Source organism: Harpia harpyja, chromosome 9 (assembly GCF_026419915.1).
Source record: "Harpia harpyja isolate bHarHar1 chromosome 9, bHarHar1 primary haplotype, whole genome shotgun sequence".
In the NCBI taxonomy this organism is placed as follows: domain Eukaryota; kingdom Metazoa; phylum Chordata; class Aves; order Accipitriformes; family Accipitridae; genus Harpia; species Harpia harpyja.
In genome coordinates this window covers 33,227,391-33,249,464 of record NC_068948.1, presented here as the reverse complement: position 1 = coordinate 33,249,464, position 22,074 = coordinate 33,227,391, and the positions used below count along the sequence as shown (strand labels likewise).

Sequence of the window (22,074 nt, the reverse complement as noted above, 5' to 3'; positions counted from 1 at the left end):
AGAAGGAAGTAGATGCAGAGCAAAGGAAAGGGTTTTTTTGTTTTGTTTTAGGGGTTTTTTTCCTAAAAATGAGTGTTAAGCAATGTGCTTATATTGCTTGTATGCAATATTGAGTTTAGAATTAAGTTGTAGTCTCTGAAAATTGCCATTGGTTTTTGCCACAACATGATTACTAAGTAAAAAGACTCCCTACAGTTTTATAGTGAGAGATAGGTAAGGCACAATATTAAATAACCATTATGAGAGCTTCTCAGCTTACACAGGTAGAAGAAAACTATTGTATGCTGACTGTACATACCATGTCATGGTTTCTAGCTGGTCTCTGCCTCATGCTTAGGTTGTCAGATAATTCAAACTTACTACCGCCTCTTGCCAAAAGAGATGAGGTGAAAATGTTAAATATATTTCTTATTATTAACGTGTTCTGTGTGCTTCAGTATATATCTCTGAGGTAAGCTCCATTGTATTTTTTCACTTTAGTCACTTCAGTTTTAGTTGCAGTGAGTCATATAAGTGAAATAAGTAAGAGAATTAAATAATTAGAACAGAATATGGCCTTAAGTAAAAGCCCTAAGGACTATTTATTTTAACATCCTTTCTTTTTAATAGGGAGTTCTATGAAAATCACTGTAATGAAGAAACAGGGAAGCTGCTGTTTTCAGCATGTCAGAGGCTTTGTCATATGTTGGGAGCTGATGTTCCAATGATCACTCCTAATAATATGAATCTTCCAGCAGTGATCTATGAAATGGCTTGCCAAGCAGCTACAGTATGTAGTCCAGGTAATTGCTATTATCATGTATTTGTGTTCATGTTGGGAATCCAACTTTCCAAACAATATTTAATGAACATGAAAACAAAGTGAATTTCTATATGCCTCTGTAAAAATAGGTGCTGTAAAACGTTGTTTCCTTTTAATAGGACATATGAACCTTCCATTCATAGTATGCTAATGATCTTAGTATTTTTACAGATTTACTGTTAGATTCTGTGGAACTATGTAAATATACTTCGGCTGCCAAGGAAATTTACAGACAGTGCCAAATAGAAAACTATGGATTTACAGTAAAGGTATTTTCTGCTAACTTAAATACATTTTTTTAACATATTTAATGTCTTGATTGACTGAATAGTGTTCACTGTACATACTTTTTTTCTCCCAATTCTCCAGCAATATTTAATCAGCTTGTTTAAAAAGCAAACACCCCCCCCCAGCTCTACAAATAAAAATTTTCCTGAATATGTGTGTACTTCAGCATCAAGAGTAATGTGATTTGAGTACTAAAAGCAGTGCAGCTGTGGCACAAACACAAGTGGCATTCTCCACTTACGTTTCACTATAATAAATCCTGCTAATGTGACTGAAAATATTAGTGATTTTGTTGAATAGCTGCTACCAGGACTGCTAGAGAGCTGACTTCAAAAAAGTTAGTTTTGTTTTTTTTTTTTAAATTGGTAAAATATGGCAGGGAGGCTTTGATTTTTAAATGCATGTATTATGTGAAGGCATTTCCAACAGTTTTGTAAAACTTTTAAGATGGATCAAGTTCTTGAATAGTGTCTTTGTTTTTTGTTCAGGTCAAGCAGTGCTTTAGGCTACTTGAAATGAATGGGCTCTTACAGTTTGAGTGGAATAGATCAAAGTGGCTAGGCAAGCATATTTCTGCACTGAATGTTATTTTTCTAAAAAAATATCTATTTGAAAAATGTTTGCTTATAATATTTGGCTAAGAATGTTTATGAAAGCCTCCATTAAATTAATTAAGAATGCATTTTGGCTGTACAACTAAGTAACTGCAACATTAAAGAGAAATATGGCCACTCTAGGAAATGTGTTTAATGCTACTGGCCATTTAACAAAAAATAGTATAGTAGAATCCATTTTCAAATAGAAGATCACGTTCTATTCCTGTATTTGAAAACTGGAATCTCTTGCAACACTTAGTTTGTTAGTAGACTTGTTAGCTGTTCTTTTTATTGTGTGTACTTTTGACAATGTTCTTATTTAGACAACGTCTTTTGGAGGAGATAAAGATCCTTATGAAGAATGGACTTATGATGACTTCTTTAAAGAAGATGGGATAGTTCTTGATCCACAGATAGCTCTTCCAGTTGCATATGAAACTATTTCTTCTCTCCTGCCTGTTTGTGGTAAACTTGCTTTCCTGAACATTGAGTCAGTATAAAATCTGTATTTCGTATTAATTTTTGTCTAGGAATATAAATAATTCAGCATGTGTATGGAAATTATCGCCTCAGAAATCTCAATTAGACAAACTCATGGAAGAAATATCCATTGGGGGGTATAGAATGTAAAGATGACTTTGTTTTTTTGTTCTGGTTCAGGAAGAATCTGAATAACAAATACCTGAAAACATGAAGAATGCTCTGGAGAAGTGTTACTTCTCCCTGTTCTTATGATCTTCTCTAGACATCTTCTGGTAGTCACTAATGGAGACAGGATTTTATCAAGATGAATTTCAGCTTATTCTAAAAAGATTGTCCTTGTATTATATACCATTGTAGATATACACAACTTTTTGAAAATTTCAAGTATTATAAACAGAACCTTACAATGTTGTAGGTGCTGAAAAAAGACACTTCCAGCTCTCAAAGAAGCACTGAATATTTTAGAATTATTTATTTTTAATACTTCTTGATGTAAATGCTTTCTTTCATAATGTGTCTTTGGTGTATTAAAAAGCATGTAATTGCAAATACTGTTGCACAGTGCTAAATCTACCTATAAAGGATATGCTTATTTGATTGATTTGAATATTTATTACATTCACAGATAAAGTGTTTATGCTGACTGTCTTTATCAAGACAAAGGGATTTAAACACAAAGTAGTTACTGAAAACTGTTGGTTTGTATTCCTTTGTGCATTTGAAAATATATTTATTCCCTCCTAGAAAATAACTTCTGATTAGGCACAGTTAAAAACAGCAGTCCTGGCTGTTGGAGTTCATGTGTGTTTATTTTATGCACTGTCCCTAAAGTAGAGTATTTTTAAGGTACTTCCAGGCTTCATAGTGTTGCTGAGATCTTGGTACACTGCTGATGTGTATTTGTCTGTTTTTCAGAGAACAAGCTGTATCCTTTGGACTCTACAAGCCTGGCAAACTGCGCATTTGTTAAAGGTATCATGATGGCAAATTCACCACGCTAAAATATAAACCAGACCACTAGAAAATGTGAGGTTTAAGTTAAACCTACGCAAGCATGCATAGTTTTTTAAATAGGTGCTTAGGTGTTCCACTTAAAGCCATATTCTAGGGGGATAGCTTGGTTCAGCACAGAAGACACCAGTTTGGATGATAATTACTACCATTCAGCCATGTGATTTTGAGCATGGTGTCAAAACCTGTACTTCAGTACAGAAGCTCTACCACTGCGAGCTAGGATCCATTAGAGCCTTTCTAAGAAGGTGACCAACTTCTGGTTTCTGAACTAAAATGGGAGTCTCTACTAAATTAAAAGCCCTGAAAATTTAAGGTTTCAAAGGGAACTAAGGCTGATCTTGTGTCACAAATTTAATGAAGAAAAAGAGAAACTGCTCTGATACTAATTCCAAGAATGATATGCTTAATATAAAGATACTAATTATTTTCTGGGGTTGTTTGTTTTTGAAATATATCACAGGACAAAACCTTCTGCTGCCAGCTAGAACTCCCATCTGTGCAGTGCTACAGAACCTCATGGAGTGCAGTCAGTGTGAGTTAGCTTTGCGGCTAATAGTCTGTTCATTTGGATCCTGTCTTCAGCATGGTGTATCAAATAACATGGATTTGTCCCTGAGTGAAAAGGTATGGCAAGGATGATGCTGAATTTTGCCAAGAGTAAATCTTAGAAGTACGCCAACTATTAACAAGTTTAGAGTAGTTACATAAGAATTTGATAGCTGTGGGAGAGGCTTTCGCCATGACCTTTCAAAAATTAATACCACTTGATCAGATGTTGAGTCATTTTGTGAAAGGAGCTGATAGTTTCTTCCCTGTTCTTCATGGTCCTCTGTTTCTCTTTGCAAAGTATGTTCAGAACTAAACTTCTAGTCTCTGCAGGGAGGCCAGAAATAAAATGAATGTTAATAATGGCTTATTATGTTCTTTCACATTGTTTTATCATTGGTTAGTATGGGAAATGTTGCAAGTAGAATATTCAAGAAACAGTCCTCAGTGAAAAAGCACTTGGAAACATAAATCCTTTTTCTACCTAGAAGAGATCTTTATAAGACCTTAATTAAACCTGAAAATACAATTACTATAGTACCTTGTATTATGCTATAAATGACAAGAGAAGTTGAAGGCTTAGAATTTATTTTTAACTGTGTGCTGTCTTTTTTTTTTTTTTTTTTATGATAGCTCCATGATGGCAATATGCTAGCTGAAACCAAAAGCTTTCTCATTGCTATGAAACAGAAGTGTACTTCAGTAATTATGACCACTATCCTGACCTTACTACACAAGGTAAGAATGCTCTGAAAAGGGTAAGAGTGAGCCCCTTCTGCTCTATCAAGAAAGATGCTACCCTCATTGCAGAAGCCCATTCTGAAATTGTCATGTAGCCAAATGCCACAAACCCCACACATTCTGGAAGAATCACACACCTTGGAAAACCGTAGAGAAGGTGAAGGGAAGTACTGACAATATTGCAGTGGTGGGAAGGGATTGGGTTCCACAGCCTCATGTCTCAATACCAGAACGGGGCGTGAGCTGGATGGCCTGACAGCGTTGGCCTCTGCAATCCCAGCTGCCTTGCTTCTTACCACAGCTGGAGCACGTGTTTCTGAATAGCTTTTGAACTGACACCACATCGCTGGCAGCCACGCGTTGTAGCCCTGACGTATTTGAGCCTCTTGCAGACTATGGCTCTTCGATCATACACTAGTTGCTCTGCCTGAAAGGTTAGGTACAGTGGGAGCTTAATCTTTGTGGGATCCTTTAAGGACTCCTAAATTATAACAATGGCCTTTGTGATCTGTAGGTATTCTCTATCTCATTTTCAATCCTGGTTTCATTTTAGATTTGTAGACTACTTCTAGTTGAGGAGAGTTTTTAAAAAAGTTATCTGTAAAACCTGCAATATACCGTCTTCTAAGGCAGTTTAGACTAAGGGAAGTTACTTTTAGACTGGCTCCAGTATATTTAGATTTTAAGTTCTAAAACCTGAAATGCATTTTTATTCTTTTTTTTTTTCCCCCTCTAACTTGAAGGTGCAATACACCTCTAAATTACAGAGTACTTTTCATGTGTTACACTTTATACAGAGAGACCTATTAAAAGAAATTCCTAAAGTTTATACCTTGTTCTTTTTTTCTTTTTTTTTTTAATCCCTAAAACACAGGTATTCAACTGTCGTCTCATAGATCAGAACCTGGCATTGGGATATTGCACAATTTTGCCCAAGGAAGATATGTTCAATAAGCTGTGGGATGTCATAAACAATACATGGCAAAATTACAGAAAAGTTTTGGTAAATTCACAAGGCAATGTATTTCTTCAGAAAATATGAATGTTAAAGAGTTTCTTTAAAAAAGACGTCAGCAATATCATATGGAAGTGCAATAGTTTGCCATTATTAAGGGTGTAACTGTTTCAACAAGTTCCTCATTTAGGGCACCACTGAGAGAGAAGCTACCTCTCTTTACCACAGTGTAAGATTGTACACAGGCAGTTGCTGTGAATAGTTAGCATGATCTAAATCTAAGTATTAGGTTATCTCATCATGACTTATTCCAAAGCTTGAAATTGTTTATTTTAGGTCCCACCATAATTTATACCTACATTATATTTTGGAGAAATTGTTGTCTGACAGCAGTCATCAAGAATGGAATGAATAAATAAATACATCTATTAAAATATAAAGGAAAGTGGGAAGTAAAGCATAACAAAGAAATGGGGAGGAAGAGTAACATAAATGTGGAGAAAAGATGATGTCTAAAAAATACCTTTTGTATTAGTTTCACGAGTACAATACTAACAAAACATTTTTGAGAAAGAAACTCAATTTTAAAGTAGATTTGAACTGCCAACTCAGGAGGTGGGGTAAGCCTGATACTACCTTCTGTGAGGTTTGTTTTCATTTTACACAGTTATGTGATCATCTATGAATTTTTTTAGGTTCCTCTAAGGATTTAGACCTTAGGATTCCGAATTTTCAAATTATTTATTATACTTGTATTCATTTCCCTTCTCACTCCTTTTAGGCAGTAGCTCTGGTTGGAGCACAGCTTGCTAACCAATGTGGTGAAGCAGAAGAAAATAAAAAATTCCAAGAATTAGTTACTGATGCAGAATGGGGTATCCAACTCGGTAAATTTGGTGTAAGTTTGATTTTTTTTTTTTTTTTTCTTTTTTAAATTATTTATCTTAGGGTTTTTGTAACTGATTAAATGTCAGTATATTTAGAGATGTATTGTGATTTTTAGACAGATTTCCCATTCAAATGTAAGGAAAGCTGGGGGGTGGTTTTGTTTTTAATTTTTCGTTCTGCTTGTTGTCTTAAATAAACCTCAGAAACTGAGAAATGCAATAATTGAGGGTGCTGTAAAAGAACTTTTAAGTGCCTAAGTAGTATTTGGCACAGGGCATAGTCAGCAAATGCACTGCTTTTTGCTGCTTTAAAAATCTCCGGATTGAAACTAAAGAAAATGTAAGAGGTTAACTATATAAGGAAATAGTCTTGATATTGCCTAAATGACTTCTTTGGGAAGAAGATATAATGTTTATTTATCTGTAGATTTCTTTTGAGACTGTATTTAGACAACCACCAATAAGGAAGAAGGAACTCATAAGAACGCTGGTACAAAATCCAAAAGTAGACACAGATCTCATATTGAATTACTGCAGGTAATAATTGAAGCAAATCAATTGTATTTAATTATTGCTGTAATAATAACAATACCTACTGAAATCTATTTTAATTTAAATAGATCCTAATTAATGTGATATGCAAATTGTTCCTTTTTTTTTTTTTTTTAATATTAATCACAACACATACTGGTCTCCTGCTGAATTTATTCACAAGGAGATAAGCACCTTGATGACATCAGAGGTCACAGAGAAAATAATATTCTGTCTTCTTCTAGTACTTTCATGCTGGACAGTGATGCTGCACTGCAGCTTTGCATTGAAACACTTCTTCTCCAGAATGCTAATACAAATCATGTTGAAGATGACTCTGCAGAATACAGTGAGAAGCAACCTCATTCCACATTACTAGCTAGAGCACTAGAAATAATTCCTCTACTGAAAAGCACAAAAGACCTGGTCACTAGCCTGAGTGGAATATTGTACAAGGTAAAAAATAAATTAAAAAATAAAAAAAAGACAAAACAGAAAAACCCACGCCAAAACAAGCAAAAAGAATCCCTGAAATATGCATCTAGTCTCAGATGTCACTTGAACGACAGATTAAGAATTCCACAGAAATTTGAAAAGCTTATTTTTTTCTGGTTTTGCTAAAGAATGTAAATGTTAAGTTTCAGTTTTCTACATCTCTAGAACAAAAAAATAGAACAACATATCTAATTTTCTTTAAAGACAGGTAGAGTCTTTCTTCCCAACTTCCCTTAAAAAACAACCAGAAAATAATCAAACAAAAAAGTCATTTCTAAATATCATAGCACACTGGAAATATTTCGAAGTGTATTAAAAATAGATAGGGGCAAAAAAGTTTATACCTTGGGTTTTTTTATTTGGTTGGGTTTTGGTTTTGAGGGGTTTTAGGGTTTGTTGGGTTTTTTTCTTTTCATCACTTCGTATTTGGTCTTTCTGCAATATCCTGACAATTTTTTTAAGATTTAGGGCTATGAAGTGGAAGTCTTTTAGAGTATGTCATGATGCTTATACTGTTTCTTCAGTGTAATGCCAATATAGTTGGTATTAAAACCGGAAAAAGTTAACTCAGTTATATGTTTTTATAAAGACAAATCATATAAGATCTTATAAATTAGTTCGTTATTTTAAACAGCTTGATCCTTATGACTATGAAACTATTGAAATTGTCCTGAAAGTGATACAAAATGCTGATGAAAAGAATACCAGTATCCAGCTGAATCAGGTATGTCCAAAGATGTTGCTGTTACCTTGCTAACGGCATCTGTATTCTGTTTTGTCTATTTATTAGTGTAGCTAATCCAAGAGTCTGTTGAAATTAATTGAGTTATTCTATCTACACAGCTCTCATTCACAGAATAGCATTCAAGAAATAGTCATCTCTAACTATTTCTCAGCAATGGCTCATAGTAGGGATAAAAACTCTACAGACACGTACCAACTCTGCCAAAAACTCCATATGCCTCCAGGACTTAAGCATGTTTACTGGGGGGGCAGAGACAAATATAGTAGTCTTGCAGCTTTTTTGCTTTTTTGTTGTTTTTTTCATTTTCTTATTTCTTTTTCTCCCCCCCCAGGCTTTGAGCCTCCTCAAACATCTGGAATCTTATAAAAGAATTTCTCCACCTGTAGACCTAGAACACCAATATGTTTTAGAGCATGTGATTCCCTTATCTCCAGCTGCTCAAAACAGACTGCCCTTTCATCTGATATTCTTTAGAACTGCACAATGTTTCTGGAATATTATAGGTACGTTCAGTATTTCTTATGGCTAGATATATGTATAATTCCATTTCTCTGCTATCTGTGAACTTTAAAGTTCTACAGTATATATTTTATATTAATTGTATTTCTTTATTAATGCAGTTTTCATCCCAAGTACTTCTGAAAGCACTTGTGCTCCCAAATTGCTACTGGTGAGGTAACTGGCTTTCAGTGGAGCCAAGGCGATATATACAATGCAGAATTCTGTCCTCAAATTCTTTTGTTAAGACCTGTCAAAGACCAAAGTAATCCACGTATCCCACTTCCCAGGCCAGTATGGATAATTAAGATTATAGTCTTTCTCTCCCAATGGAGGTCTGCATCTAACAATGAACTGAAAGTGTTTAATTTCATAGAGAAAGCTGCAAGTGGACTGTGACACTCTTATAGGCAGCTGTCTTTTTCCTTTCAGCTGCAGAGCTCAGTGAGGAATCCTTCCCAACACTTCTGTTGATTTCCAAACTAATGAAGGTAAAGTAGCATCTTGAAAGAATGTATTTCAAAATTATTCTTCCCACCACCCAAAAAGAGCTATTGTCTTTATTTTGGCCTCACTGTAGAACTTCAGCTAATTCTTAATCTACTTTAATGTTTTTCTAGGTTTCACTGGATACTTTACACATGTCTGCAGCTCGACATGTCTTTGAAAAAAAGTTGAAACCAAAAATATTTGAAATGCAAAATGCTGGATATACATCAGTTGTTAACAAGGAAACAACTAAAACCGTGCAGATGATTCAGTCATATCTCCTGTCTATCATTAATCCAGAGTGGGCCGTAGCTATTGCTCACAAGATTGCACAAGAATTTCCAACAGGTAAGGTGCTATGTGATTCCTTGAGGGATGAAGTAATAGGAGGAGGAGAATAGGTTTGAGAAAATAATAGCTAGCCTGTGACATTTGTTCAGTATTCTTGGATAAAACATGGGGAAGTTTGAGAATAAAAATGCATTTGTCTCCTACATCCAATTTTGAACAGTAGGCTAGAACAACAGCCATTTTATAACACAGCATCGCTATTAAATCCTTTTTGCTCTCTTTTAAGCCATGTTGTCTAGCTTAAAGTTTCTACGTGTTCATACCATCTTCAGACAAGTTTTCCAGCAGAAGCACATATTTCAGCCAAATTAAAGCTAGCTTCTCTATTATCTGAATCCAAACGGGTAATATTTTTTAGCTCTTCAGGCACAAGAGCTTTCCTAATATTTTAAATAGCTTCTAATTTTTTTTTAAATTCTTTGAAATAAAATAGATATACTGTATACTGTAGAAAGGATTAATGAAAACTTACTTTTTTTACTTCCTTCCCCCCCTTTTTTTTTTCCTTTAAAAAAGGTCCTGACCAGATTCAGGCATTGAAATTCTGTCTCTATCTGGCTGAGAAATGGCTAAAGAATACTACAGCTAAGGTAATGGTAAACTGCTTGCAAGACTGTTGTTGTGTAGTCAGGTACTTAGGTTAGTGTTTTGTCTTTTGGTGTTTTAGATAGTGGTGTGTGAATTGTACCATAACCAACCCTGATACAGAAAGTACTTTCTTTTGGGGAAGTGACTGTGTAAGTGACCCCTCAGAAGAACCCTCTGTCCAGTAACATTCTCCAGTTTACAACCTAACAAAAATTAGGCTTACAGTTCTTGGAGGTTGGACAAAAAATATACAGTTTTAAGGAAGAGTAATTTGTTCTTTCTCTTGTTGTGTGCATTTGTCTTGCTGCGGGAAAATGAGATGGAATCTGTTCCAGCTGTTAGATCAATAGCGTTATTAACTTTTGCTTTGAGCAAAAAGATTCTTTAGCTATTTGTAGTATATATAAAGAAAGCCTGCTTTGACTTGATTCTCATGCTCATGTTTACATGGTTGGTAAGGAAAGGTGAATAAGAATTTCAGCCTTGCTTATAAATATCAAGCTTACTATGGAGTCATTGAGACACAATGAACACTGAATAGTCCTCTGACACTTAAGTCACATCTTTGAATAGAATTGTGCCAAAATTAAACTGTAATTCTAGCAGCCAAGGCTTAATATTAAATCTTTTTTCTTCTCCATCTTACCTCAAAATGTCTTAATTTTACATACCGGTGCATGTGGTACATATTTTATTTGGCTTTTTCACAACATATCTTTGCCTACAATTTTTTTCAAAATATGTTTTCTTGCTAGAGCAGCATGGTTAATAGTGTCTTTTTACAGAAAAAATACCTGTAGATACAGATATGCAGACACATCTGAAGAACAGATCTTGCTACCCAGTTCACTGTTTTAGACTACAAAAAGTTAAGATGATTTTTCTATTGCTTTTGAGTAAAAGGATGTTGTTTTATATAAAACTGTGGTGTTTTGCTAAAGGATGAGTCACATGAAAAAGCCCAAGTCTTACAGAAGAAATTATATATGCAGTATAAGCGATCAGCAACAGAAAATGTTCTAATAACGCATAACTTGAACACTGGAGAGCATTTGAAGTCTATTGGGAAACCAGCAAATCTTATAATTTTACTATATGAACACCACAGTATAGACCAAAGAATCCAAAATCCAACTGGCAGAGACTATCCTGGTGAGTATCCATAATCTAGTTTCAAAGGAGCAAAAAGTTGTTCTTTAAAAGATGCTAAGCAAGATAATACTAGTTTGTAAATATATTGTCTCTACCTATTTATGTAGATATCCATATGGCAGCTAAGGAGATAGCAGAAATTAACGATTTGGATATGAACAAAATTTGGGATAAACTGCTGGATAAATGGCTGTGTCCAAGCACGCTGCCCTCAGAAGTAAGTCATCACTGGAGACTTGACTTTTGGAGAAAAGTGGCCAATTACATAAAATATGTATATTTTTATCACTTGTTCAAAAGACTAATGTTATTTTGCATAATTTGCCTTTAGTACTCATGAATCTATTTAAGGTGCATCTGAATTCTGAACACTAACAATTTCAATACCTTTCTAATATTGTTGCACACTACTGTCTCTAGTGAGAATGATTTGAAATGCTTTCCCTTCTCTGTACAGAGATTAAAATCTTGTCTTTGGTGCTACAGTAAGGCTGTGTAGCCAGCCTAAAGGAGTAAAGGAGTTGTAAATATACTAGCCTCATGAAATACTGATTTGAGAATCAGAAAGAGAATGAATCCTCTCCTGTTGCAACTTAGCAAACAGAGAGTTAATTGCTGTCTATGCAGCGTACAGCTGGGTGAGAAGGGGCAGGGGGCAGGCATTACCTCTGCTTCAAAATGCCAGTTAGCCGGCTGAGGAATGGTGTTGACTGCCAAGCGTACAGTTAAATAAAGAAAGGACTGATAAATCCGGAATTCCTTTCCTTGGCTGCATTAGCAGGGGTGCCCAGCTTTTAAGACTGGGTTTAAGTAAGGATATGACCTAGCTACTTATCCAAACAATTTAGAAAACCCTCACAACTAGATTTTCATGTCTTTTTAAAGAAAACTCAAGAAATCTTTCCAGATGTACAGGAAGATGAAGAACTCCGAAGGTATGTGTGTTGTCTTGCATATAATATGGCAAATTATTGTTAACTTGCAAGTTTAACTATACCTGGCTTTTTCAAGAAACCTAACAGTGTGTGTGATTCAGAACTCACTGTTGTGTTCTTATTTTTACTTTCTGGTGACATCAGTTTTGAATCATCAAATACTTCATTATGCAATGAAATGCCATTTGCAGTAAGTGCTTAAGAGTAGCTATTTGGAGGTTTTCTCCTCGTTTTCTATATCCTTGGAATCTCTTATTCTTAATCTCTTTTTGACAATGAACTATATTTACATTTGAATGAATATTGATACATTGTATTTCAATAGCTACACTATACTTGTCTTAAAAACAAATGCATTTTTGCAGAGTTATATATCTACTTCAGTCACGGCCAATGGATTATAGTTCAAGAATGCTTTTTGCAATTACAACATCTGCCACATCTGTAAGTTTCTAAATTCTTATTTTTAGCTTGCTACTTATGAAATTTTTACCTCTTATTAAAATCAAGTGTTGTCTGCTTAACTGTATGGGTTTCAGCCTAAGGCCTTTGTATCTGTGTTTTGGATAGAGCTCATACAGTATATAAACTATGTTTCTCTCCCCCACCTTTGGAGTGAAACTGTGGTGTTCATTGAATTTTGCTATTGACTGTCAAGAGCAGCCCTTAAACTCTGGGTTTTCTAAATTTAGTGTTGATATTATCCAAAAATAACTTCATTAAATGTTTTCTAGAATGTGCTTTAAGCTGGTGTAATACATTGGCTCACTTTGGGTGGAATTAAAGCAGAGTGGTAAAATTATTTTAGCAGAACCTTAACCTTCAGTCTTTCACACTTACTAAATGTGTTTCTGATACTATATATCACAAATATTTTTCTTGCCTGCATTAATAGTCTTAAATCTAGAAAACCACCTGGTTTAGCAGTGTTCTTTGAAGTTGACAAATATTTCAGTTGGTTAGTATAAAAGCTGAATGTGAACCAGTCTCTTATTTAGCATATATTTCCACTAAATGAATCAAAAAATCTTAGAAGGGATCATACTAGACATATATAACCCTCTTTCTAGTTGTTCAGCCAATTGTGATTTTTCACTGTGGTGTTTTTTTTCCCCCCTCTCAGCCAATTGGTGTTACTCAGCTGACATTTGCTCACAGGAGCAGAGCACTTAAGTGTCTGCTCTACTTGGCAGATACCAACACTGTGGAATCACTCTTCAAGAAACCCATTGAGAAAGTAAAGTAAGATGAATTTTCCTTAAGGTGTTCCTTAATAATGATGTTTTGTTGGTCTTTAACAGCCATTGGAAAAATATATATATGATATTTGGAGAATTATTTTTTACTAATCATTTTTTGAGCTTTTAAAATCTATTTCTGAAGAGCATAATTAGATCTTTTAACTTCACTGTAATGCAGTCCACTACATCACAGTCCTAATTTGTAAACCTGAAAGTAATATGACATCATGTGGAAAATATTTTGTTCCATTTTGCATAGGTTGCAGTTATTTCTCTAGCAACTGAAGCATTTTCTCCTACCCATATATATATATATATATATATATATATAGTGTTTTGTTCATCAGTTTGGAACTGGTCATCTTGCAAAGACATAGTCCTCTGCAAAACTAAGGAACCAAAACCCCAGCAGAATAATGTTTCATTGAAAATATCTGTAGAACTAACTAGCCTAGAAAATATCTAGAATAGTTTATATGCTGGTAATCTGGAATTAGGGTCTTTTTAATTGAAAGTGATGTTTTCAGAGTACATCGTACCAAATAGCTACATATGGGTTTCTGTAAATATGCAGTCTCTGTGCATGAATGAAATTTTAGTTGTAAGAGTTATAGTAACTGGTTTATCTTTAGAGATGATCCAAGCCATCCATCATTCTGGTGAATGAGGTTTCCCTAAGCAATTACCAGAAAGTTTTTTACTTCATTAAGATCTCCTTCATAAGTACAGTCTATGTAATTTTTTCTTTTTCTTTTTCTTTTTTTTTTTAAAGCAACAGAAGAATACTTTTCCAATATTATCCTGAGCTTGATTATGTGAATTATAATGTAGTAATCACTGTAAATATCATTAACTCCTGGTTTTGGGGGGGACTTTTTTGCAGGTATTTTCTAAAATGCTGCATTTATCTGGCAGAGTTTGAAATCTTGAATATTCCATATACTTATGAATCATTTCATAAGAGTCCTAAGGAAGGAATGATTAAAGGGCTGTGGAAGAATCACAGCCATGAACCCACGGTATGATTTTTTTTAAATCCGTTATAATTTTTTGTTTGTTTGTTACACATTGTGTGAAATGTACACCTTTCTACATAGCACATGCATTTCTAAACAGATGTTGCTCCAATGTACTCTGTCCTGTTCATACACAACTCATGATACACTACTCACGATACACAACTCACGATTATATTTAAAAACAGTAGTGAATATGCAGTTACCCCAAAGACTCTCCTCTTTCAGAGTGACCGAAAAAACCCCAACCTGTTGATGTGCTGTCTACTGCCCATCACATAATTATTCCCTAGTACTTGCCCACCTTTGTGTACCCATACCTTGTCTCTTGTCTGGGAAGCAAGATCTTTGGTGCAAAAGCCTTTTTTTTTTTCTTTAAAGATGCTTGGACTCATACCTCATACTTTAATATTAATTAAATATTAACAGAATACACCTTAGGTAACTAACAGCTATTCTAATCTAATCTGCCAGGGATAGATTTTAAGTTTTACTCTGCTTAGGAATTTGACAATTACTTTGTGTTACCAAGTATGTTTTGTAAGCAGCTAACTTAACACTGAAGACAAGGGCAGGTAAATGAGATTTCCAGGTAGGCAATAGTATGTGACAAAAAAAGTATGCTATTCTCTTAAGGCTTCAATGGTAATACTTCTGATGTATAGCCACAAAATGGAAGTGATCTGTTCTTTAGTTGAAATATACACATGCTAGTCTAAAGTTTGAAAGTGACAGATTAAAAAAGTTTTAGCCTTCCTACAATTAGAAAATAAAGTGTTATCATGTATAGGTTGGTTTTTTGGTTTTGTTTTAATTCTCCTCACATGTGTAAAATAATTCTGAAAGTGGCTTGGTTGTGGCCTTTCAGGAGTTAAAGTAAGTCCCGGTAATGCTGTAAAAATCTAAAATTACGCTGGCAAGCAGTAAAGGTTTGATGATCATGAATGTATATTAAAATACAGTGTGTCCTTGCCCTCCTTTAGGCTGTTAGACTGGTGACAGAACTTAGCCTAGAATACAAAGTATATGATTCCCAACTGTGGAACGGCCTCCTACAGAAACTCCTTGGTTTCAGTATGGTAAGGAATTTTTAAGTATGAAGTTCTGCAGTGAGGTGAGAAAAAGGCTTTTTTTTATCCACTGATTTCTAAAGAATGGGATAGATACATAAACTATAAACTTACTGTGAACAATTATTCATCATTTACATGGTTACTTTGGGCTCTTAGATGCTGAACTGATGAAGCTTTGATGAATTTGTGTTTTAGCAGTACTGCTTGAGAATTTTGATCTTAAATTGTTCTAGTTTTATTTTTTTTAAAGGCACAAAGCCTTTCAGGTGGCAAGAGTAAGTCCTATGATAATAAATTGAAAAATTCCTTCATCTTATAATTTTACAACATAATATGCATACTTTTGTGTGCAAATACACACATATGCACAAACTGTTCATATGTGTATACTTATACACACACAGAAAAATATTACTCCTAAATTTTTTTTATTATGATAGTAATCCTGATTTTTGTCATTCAGAATCTTAATTACCTTTGATTGTCAAACTTTATGTAATGTTGCTACAGCCTAAGGAGGTAACAGATGTACGTGGCAATGTGGCTTTATCAGGGGCAGGTATTGAACCTAGTTTTAATCTAATGAGATTTAGGTACTAATAGCAAAGAAGTTGGGATCATAAGCTTTTCAGCACCATTAAGACTACCAGAAATCTTGGGTATTTACTGACATAACATATGCTGCTGCTGCTTGTGATAATTCAATTTACTAAACTATAAATCGTATTTCCATATGCATCAGTTACTCCTCCCAAAGAAACACGGGTACCTTGACGAATTGTAAGTTTGCATCCTGTAGGCAAGACAACAAGCATGATGTAGTTCTGTAGATTATCACCAAATCTTCAAAAACACTGTAGCATTTTGTGAAAAAAATTTTTTCAGATTCAATATCTAAGAAGAGTTTTGTTAGCAATTACTGGGATTCATTCATTATGGGAGGTAAGCAAATATTCTGTGACTCCTCATCTTTTTCTTCACTTAACAGGAATTTAGCACCCTATTTGTTTGTGTGTGTGTGTGAATGGCAGCCATCTATGCCATGAAGTGTTACGCATGAAAATACTCTTTGAATTATTATTTTGATGACAATGCAATATGCAGATGAGCATCATTATTAATCACTGAAATAGCATATTTTGCACTTTTGGTTCCTTCAGTAAACACTTGGAGGGTTTTGTAAAGTTGGACAGAATAATTTTGCCATCAGTCAAAATATGGCTAAATCTTAGACTATGAGATGAGGAAAGCAATGTTAGGCAATAACTCATCCAGGATAAAAAGAAAATTGACAGGCTTCTTCCATCTGCGGTGTGTCAAGGTGTTTGTGTGTGTTTACAAGTACACTTAGTTACAACTGTGTTTGGCTATTACTTTAAGACTTTGTTGTCAACAGATTCCCAACTTCAGTCGAGCTTGGCGAAGTATAGTTCTGTCACCATTTCTCACAGGTAGGATTGTTACTAGCTATCGTACTTGTATAGTAACTTGGTTATATATTTACTTTATCACATTTTCTTTATTTCTTAGCTTCATGTCCACCAAGTCCTAAACAGTTAGAGGAATGTTGCGAGTGTTTTGTGATTCTGCTCAAGTAAGTAGATAGTACATCCCACATTTGTATTAGTTTGAGTGGGAATGCCTGTTTGTAATTTCTCATCTAACAACCTGCCCTGGAACATGCAAAGGAGCTCTGAACACTGGGGAATCTGAGGCATGAGGAAGAACCTTTTGCCTCCTGTGGGAAGGACAGGATCAGGGCACGTATCCAAACAGAAATTCTGTGCATGGCTGCGGACTGTTGACAACATGTGCTGTAAGTCCGTACCGTGGCTGTTTAAACTCTACTGGGAACTGCTCTCTGAACTGGGGCTCAGAATCAGCAGCACAGACTGCTGAAAACCAATTTATCTGTCCAGTCACTGTCCCCATGAGGGATATCTGTTCCTGTTCTGACATTTTTAAAGGACTCATGGTGAACCCTAAAAGTCCAGTTAATACCTTTCTTAGCCCCAAATATAGCACATTTCCTAAAACATTAACACAGTATAAGAGACAGAGAATTTGTTTTCCTACAAAGAATAAATCTGACATGCCAAAAATCTAATAGCTGCGCATCTATAAATGTGGTTAACCTATGGTATTAATGTTCCAAAACATTCTGCATTGCCTTTACAATGTAAAAAAGCACAATAAATCATTATCTTATTTACCACAATGCTCTGACTTGCTCAAGAGAAGAATCTGAGCTCAGAACGCCTGACTCAACCCAAAAGTTAGTTAGGAAATACTGGAAAGGGATCCAGCTGAAGAACATGCCTACACTACTGTGCATATACATATGTACCAAAGCATTACTCTGGGCAGTTGGCCAACACTTCCCCTCAAAATAGGACCTTGGCTGTTTAGAAACTGGAGTTAGTTTTTTGGGTTTTTTTCCCCAAGCTAGAAAATTGTCATGCATTTGTATTCTGTGAAACTTCCACTCACATAGCTTGGCCATTTCTGAAAATAAGATGAGGTAAAAAATGTATTGTTCTATCTGGCTTAAGAATCTCAATACAATTTTGTTGACAGTATTAAGCCATCCAGTTATACATATCATAGTTGAGAACTTCACTCCTAATCTTCTTCTGAAGGTGTCCAGTTCTGGCTGACTTGGATGTCATTGGAATAGCTAAACAATATGCACAGTTAGACCTTCCAGCTTTTGCTTTGGGGTGCCTGTTGCTAATTCCTCAGTCTGAGAAGCGAGAGCAGCAAATTCAGGTAAATAATAAGTTTTGTGTTCTATCCGTGCAAGGGAAATATCTTTAAGCGTGTTATGTTCACCAGAAACTGTGAAAGATGGTGACTTGTAATTCCAGCTTATTTAAATATGTTACTGCTGACAGCTGCTTGGCATTTCGCACCCACAAAGGCTCTTGCTCTGAATTTGTCCTTCTGAAAGGGGTCATGTGAACACTGCCTCTTGTTTTGTGCTTTTTTTTTTAAAAGCAAAACCAGCTAGCTTAAAGTCATCCTCAGCAGCTTTGTCATATGACTTTGCCTTACGACTTTGCGGATATTTTACGGGATCCCACCCATAAAACCCATGAAAAAAACTATAAAATCCAAGCCATAGGCATATTCCTGCCCGGGCAGCGTGAAGTTGATGATAACATATATAATTGCTGAGGAGCTACTAGTGGGCTAGTTTCACAGCAGATTGTAAGTACTGAATCCTACTTCAGAAAAGTGTTGAGTGGAAAGCTCCTGACTTCTTAGAAAGGTGCTTGATATGCATTACAGCTTCTGATGTAAACCATTTGCCTTAAAGCCATATCCTTGCTATGCATGTATCTTGACAGTTTCCTTTCTCATCTCATCTGTTTCCATTAATTTATGCTCTGCACTGTTCTCCCAGATGAAGCATTATAGGCTGTTCCCATATTTGTCATGAGCAAACTGGCACTAGTAAAGGCATCTTAAATTCTTAGACTTCCAGTCATTAAAGTTAAGCTCAGAAAGATTTTCCGAAATTACAGCATTAGTGTAAGACATGTAGTCTGCTGGCAATGAGTCAAACAAATCTGTAACAGCTACAGCAAAACACCCATTGAGAGTTAAAAGCAATGAGTACTACTCTTTCAGTCAAACTGCACAGTTCCTGGTTTGATAATTTCATGTTTGTACCTAGAATTTCAAAATATTAATTGTTCCTGAATAAATCAAATACTTGCTGTGAAGGGAGAGTTTCTACTTTAATTGTTCACAGAATATTAATGTTTTGTAATTTATTTTTGCAAGGGTTTCTTATCGACATGTAACACAGAAACTGTGCTGCAACAAATAGATGAACACATGAACACTGGAGAAGTAGTGGCATTTGCTTCTCAGGTAAATAAAATTTACTTCACTTGCCTTTGACTTAGAGACTTTTTTGATACATAAGTGTACACAGAACCTTTTTTCTCTCTCTCCTGATCTTGCCAAGCATTAGTTGACATAATGCACACTTCTAAAATATAGCAACATTTGCAGGGATTTTTGCATTTTTATTAGTGTTGTGCAACTGAAAAACTTCTTGTACGTACACACACAGTGCTGTGGTATAGGCTGCCCCTATTTGTAGGGCAGCATTGTTTGCAGCAGTACTACTTTAATTTCCTAAATAAACCTTTTAAGCAAAAAGGCTAAAGGGTTTATGAAACTGCACTCTCTCCTGCCTTGCCTTGGGCTGCCTTCCTAAGGGCAAGTTTCTTAATTCATTGCCCTGTCTGAATCTGAGACTAGTCTTCATAAAATCTGCCATTTCACACCACTAAAAAAAATATTTTCAAAAAATCCTGCTCTACGGGAGTCTGAGCTCTTTTCATTCAAAAGTAAAATTTTTTATCTTTAAAATATTAATACTTTTCCATTACTAAATCTTAAATCTACAGATTAGATCTTTGGTTTTGGACAGTATCATAAATGAGAAGCTATATGAAAAATTCTTGAAAACTAAGTATTTTCCACTGTTGAAGCAACAACTGATGAATACTCACCGAGTGAAAGAACTGGTGGAATATTTTGCTGAAAAGAACTGGTAAGTTAGTAAGACAGGTGATGCATGAATGATAACAATTACAGAAATTTAATCTCGCCTTTATTTTATTTTCATTTATTTGAAGTCGTGGAGATTTGCTAGTACTTAGTCTCCAAGAATTTTTAAAGTATTGCTAAGTTAATAAATAAAATAAAAATCTTACCTTACCACTTTGCATACTTAGGGTAGAGTTTTACAGTGTCACACAAGCCAAAGTAACAGCTTGTTGAGCCTCGACTGGCAAGCAGATCAAATACAGTTAAAATACGAGAAGTAACCTGACTGAAGAAACAAACGTTTTTGCTTTGAATCACTTCGCCTTACCTTCAGATGAATTCAGCTTAGCGGCATCATGGAGTCACAGCTTCAGCAATAAGAATACTCTGAAAAAATAAATGAACTGCCTGTACTCAAGACTTAGGAATTAGTGGTTTTGCTGCTAAGTTTTTCAAGAGTTAGAAATACCGCTTATGTTCCACTTAAATAAAACAAAGGCTCTTGCCACTGAACCTACTGCAGGGCAGTTCTCAATCAGCAATCTATCAGTGACTCGCAGCACTGCTTATTGTGCACAGCTGCAAACTTTCACTTCAGACCCCAAATACTCAGTATTTCAAGTCACATTGTTACCAGTTATCCTGCAGTTAAAATGGGACAGGAACCAATAAATAACCGTTTAAATTCTAGTATATATTGGGTTTATAAACAGCCACAGGTTAAATGCTAGGCTTGTTTTCCTCTACCAGGAAATGATAGGACCTGTCTGACTTCAAAAATGTAGGGTCATACCTTATTTTTATACTTCAGTGTATGTAGTCTAAATCCTTGGCTTTTTAGAGAACTTGTTGACAAAGTTGATAAACTTTTGCCTCCTACAGCATTGATGATGCAACAGCCCTAATTCAAGAATATCAAGAGAAATGTGGAAATCCCATTTTGGTAGATACACCATCGTGTGATCTTCTGAAGGTAAAACAAACCACTTCTGTACAACGTGCAGTATTTTCTCCTTTTTTTCTAAACTAAGACTTCACTCAACTTCTAGCAAAGATACTTGTTAGCCAATTAATTTTAGTAAAATACATTGTATATAATAAAATATACCTTTATTAATTCAAATAATTCATTTTACTTGCACCAAATCTGTGCTATGCTAAGCCTTACGCTTTCAAGCATTTTCACAGGTCTTAGATTATATCCCATTTTCCTAAGCCCTATTAAAATTGTTCTCTTACCTTCCAGGTGTATCTGAATGGACCAGAGGAGACCTGTGTACTAGAATCGTCATCGATAAGGTCTTGATTTACCCTTTTCTTTTCTCCCTCTACTGGCAAGACGAGGGCCATGCATCGAGAAGGCTCATCCCGGTGAAGTGAACATTAAACTAAAACCTCAATGCTCTTTTACCGAAACCTACCCTGAGCTTTCCAAGTTTTTTTAACTGTTCTAGGCTGTTTCTTCTCCATACTCTATCCTCATTGAAACAGTTTAGATTTACAGCAGAATTTCCTGTTTCTGTTCAACAGTAATGTTCATATTCAGCACTTTGATTTTAGGAAGGATTGAAGTTTATTTGCTTTACTTCTGTATTTCTCCATGTTTAAGTAAGTCTGCTGTCAAGATCGCTCTAAGATTTCATTCACACAAACATAACCTTCCATAATTGTGATAAACTTTTTTAAAAATTGTAAGTAAGTGGTATACTTCATGTAAAATACACTTTGTAGACAAATTGTAATTTTAACTACAGTGAGCACAAATAAACAGACTTGCGTGTCAATTTTGGCCTTACAGTGTTCTAGAAACCTTTTTTAATTATGAAGTTGTCAGTAAAGTGATCTTCCAGTCAGTCACTAGCCTTCCTTGAATAACGTTTGCTAAGGTTTTCTTTTCAACTTTGTTCTTTCTGTATGTCTGCAGCAGGATAAAGCAATAGATGTATGTTTCACTGCATGAAGTAGCAGTTAGCCAGAGGTTCCCAAGATACCAGGCTGAAATGCTTGGTCTTCTTGTAAGGTAAAGCAGGTTTATTTTGAATAGAAATAAGTTATTTAGTCAGCTTATGACACAGAAGTAAG

The 22,074-nt window shown here is 35.1% G+C and overlaps 1 protein-coding gene across 9 annotated transcripts in view; it reads left to right on the top strand.

Annotated features, from left to right (window-relative positions):
- Positions 1 to 21,787, top strand: part of KNTC1 (kinetochore associated 1) — a 42,056-nt gene extending 20,269 nt beyond the window's left edge. For 6 of the 9 annotated variants that reach the window (XM_052796985.1, XM_052796983.1, XM_052796988.1 and 3 more), the window contains 30 exons: positions 610 to 782; positions 974 to 1,071; positions 2,010 to 2,151; positions 3,085 to 3,141; positions 3,644 to 3,807; positions 4,363 to 4,467; positions 5,345 to 5,473; positions 6,207 to 6,323; positions 6,740 to 6,849; positions 7,089 to 7,299; positions 7,973 to 8,062; positions 8,415 to 8,586; positions 9,014 to 9,072; positions 9,202 to 9,418; positions 9,938 to 10,011; positions 10,951 to 11,161; positions 11,269 to 11,378; positions 12,047 to 12,096; positions 12,462 to 12,540; positions 13,220 to 13,338; positions 14,221 to 14,356; positions 15,337 to 15,432; positions 16,312 to 16,368; positions 16,823 to 16,877; positions 16,957 to 17,020; positions 18,066 to 18,195; positions 19,216 to 19,305; positions 19,851 to 19,996; positions 20,875 to 20,965; positions 21,239 to 21,787. In XM_052796985.1, the coding sequence (XP_052652945.1) occupies positions 610 to 782; positions 974 to 1,071; positions 2,010 to 2,151; positions 3,085 to 3,141; positions 3,644 to 3,807; positions 4,363 to 4,467; positions 5,345 to 5,473; positions 6,207 to 6,323; positions 6,740 to 6,849; positions 7,089 to 7,299; positions 7,973 to 8,062; positions 8,415 to 8,586; positions 9,014 to 9,072; positions 9,202 to 9,418; positions 9,938 to 10,011; positions 10,951 to 11,161; positions 11,269 to 11,378; positions 12,047 to 12,096; positions 12,462 to 12,540; positions 13,220 to 13,338; positions 14,221 to 14,356; positions 15,337 to 15,432; positions 16,312 to 16,368; positions 16,823 to 16,877; positions 16,957 to 17,020; positions 18,066 to 18,195; positions 19,216 to 19,305; positions 19,851 to 19,996; positions 20,875 to 20,965; positions 21,239 to 21,298 (3,412 nt within the window). In that variant the 3' untranslated portion in view covers positions 21,299 to 21,787. Of the gene's footprint in view, positions 1 to 609; positions 783 to 973; positions 1,072 to 2,009; positions 2,152 to 3,084; positions 3,142 to 3,643; positions 3,808 to 4,362; positions 4,468 to 5,344; positions 5,474 to 6,206; positions 6,324 to 6,739; positions 6,850 to 7,088; positions 7,300 to 7,972; positions 8,063 to 8,414; positions 8,587 to 9,013; positions 9,073 to 9,201; positions 9,419 to 9,937; positions 10,012 to 10,950; positions 11,162 to 11,268; positions 11,379 to 12,046; positions 12,097 to 12,461; positions 12,541 to 13,219; positions 13,339 to 14,220; positions 14,357 to 15,336; positions 15,433 to 16,311; positions 16,369 to 16,822; positions 16,878 to 16,956; positions 17,021 to 18,065; positions 18,196 to 19,215; positions 19,306 to 19,850; positions 19,997 to 20,874; positions 20,966 to 21,238 lie in introns of those variants that run through there. The other 3 variants (XM_052796986.1, XM_052796989.1, XR_008236661.1) reach the window with 3 other exon arrangements.
- Positions 21,788 to 22,074: the final 287 nt, after the last annotated feature.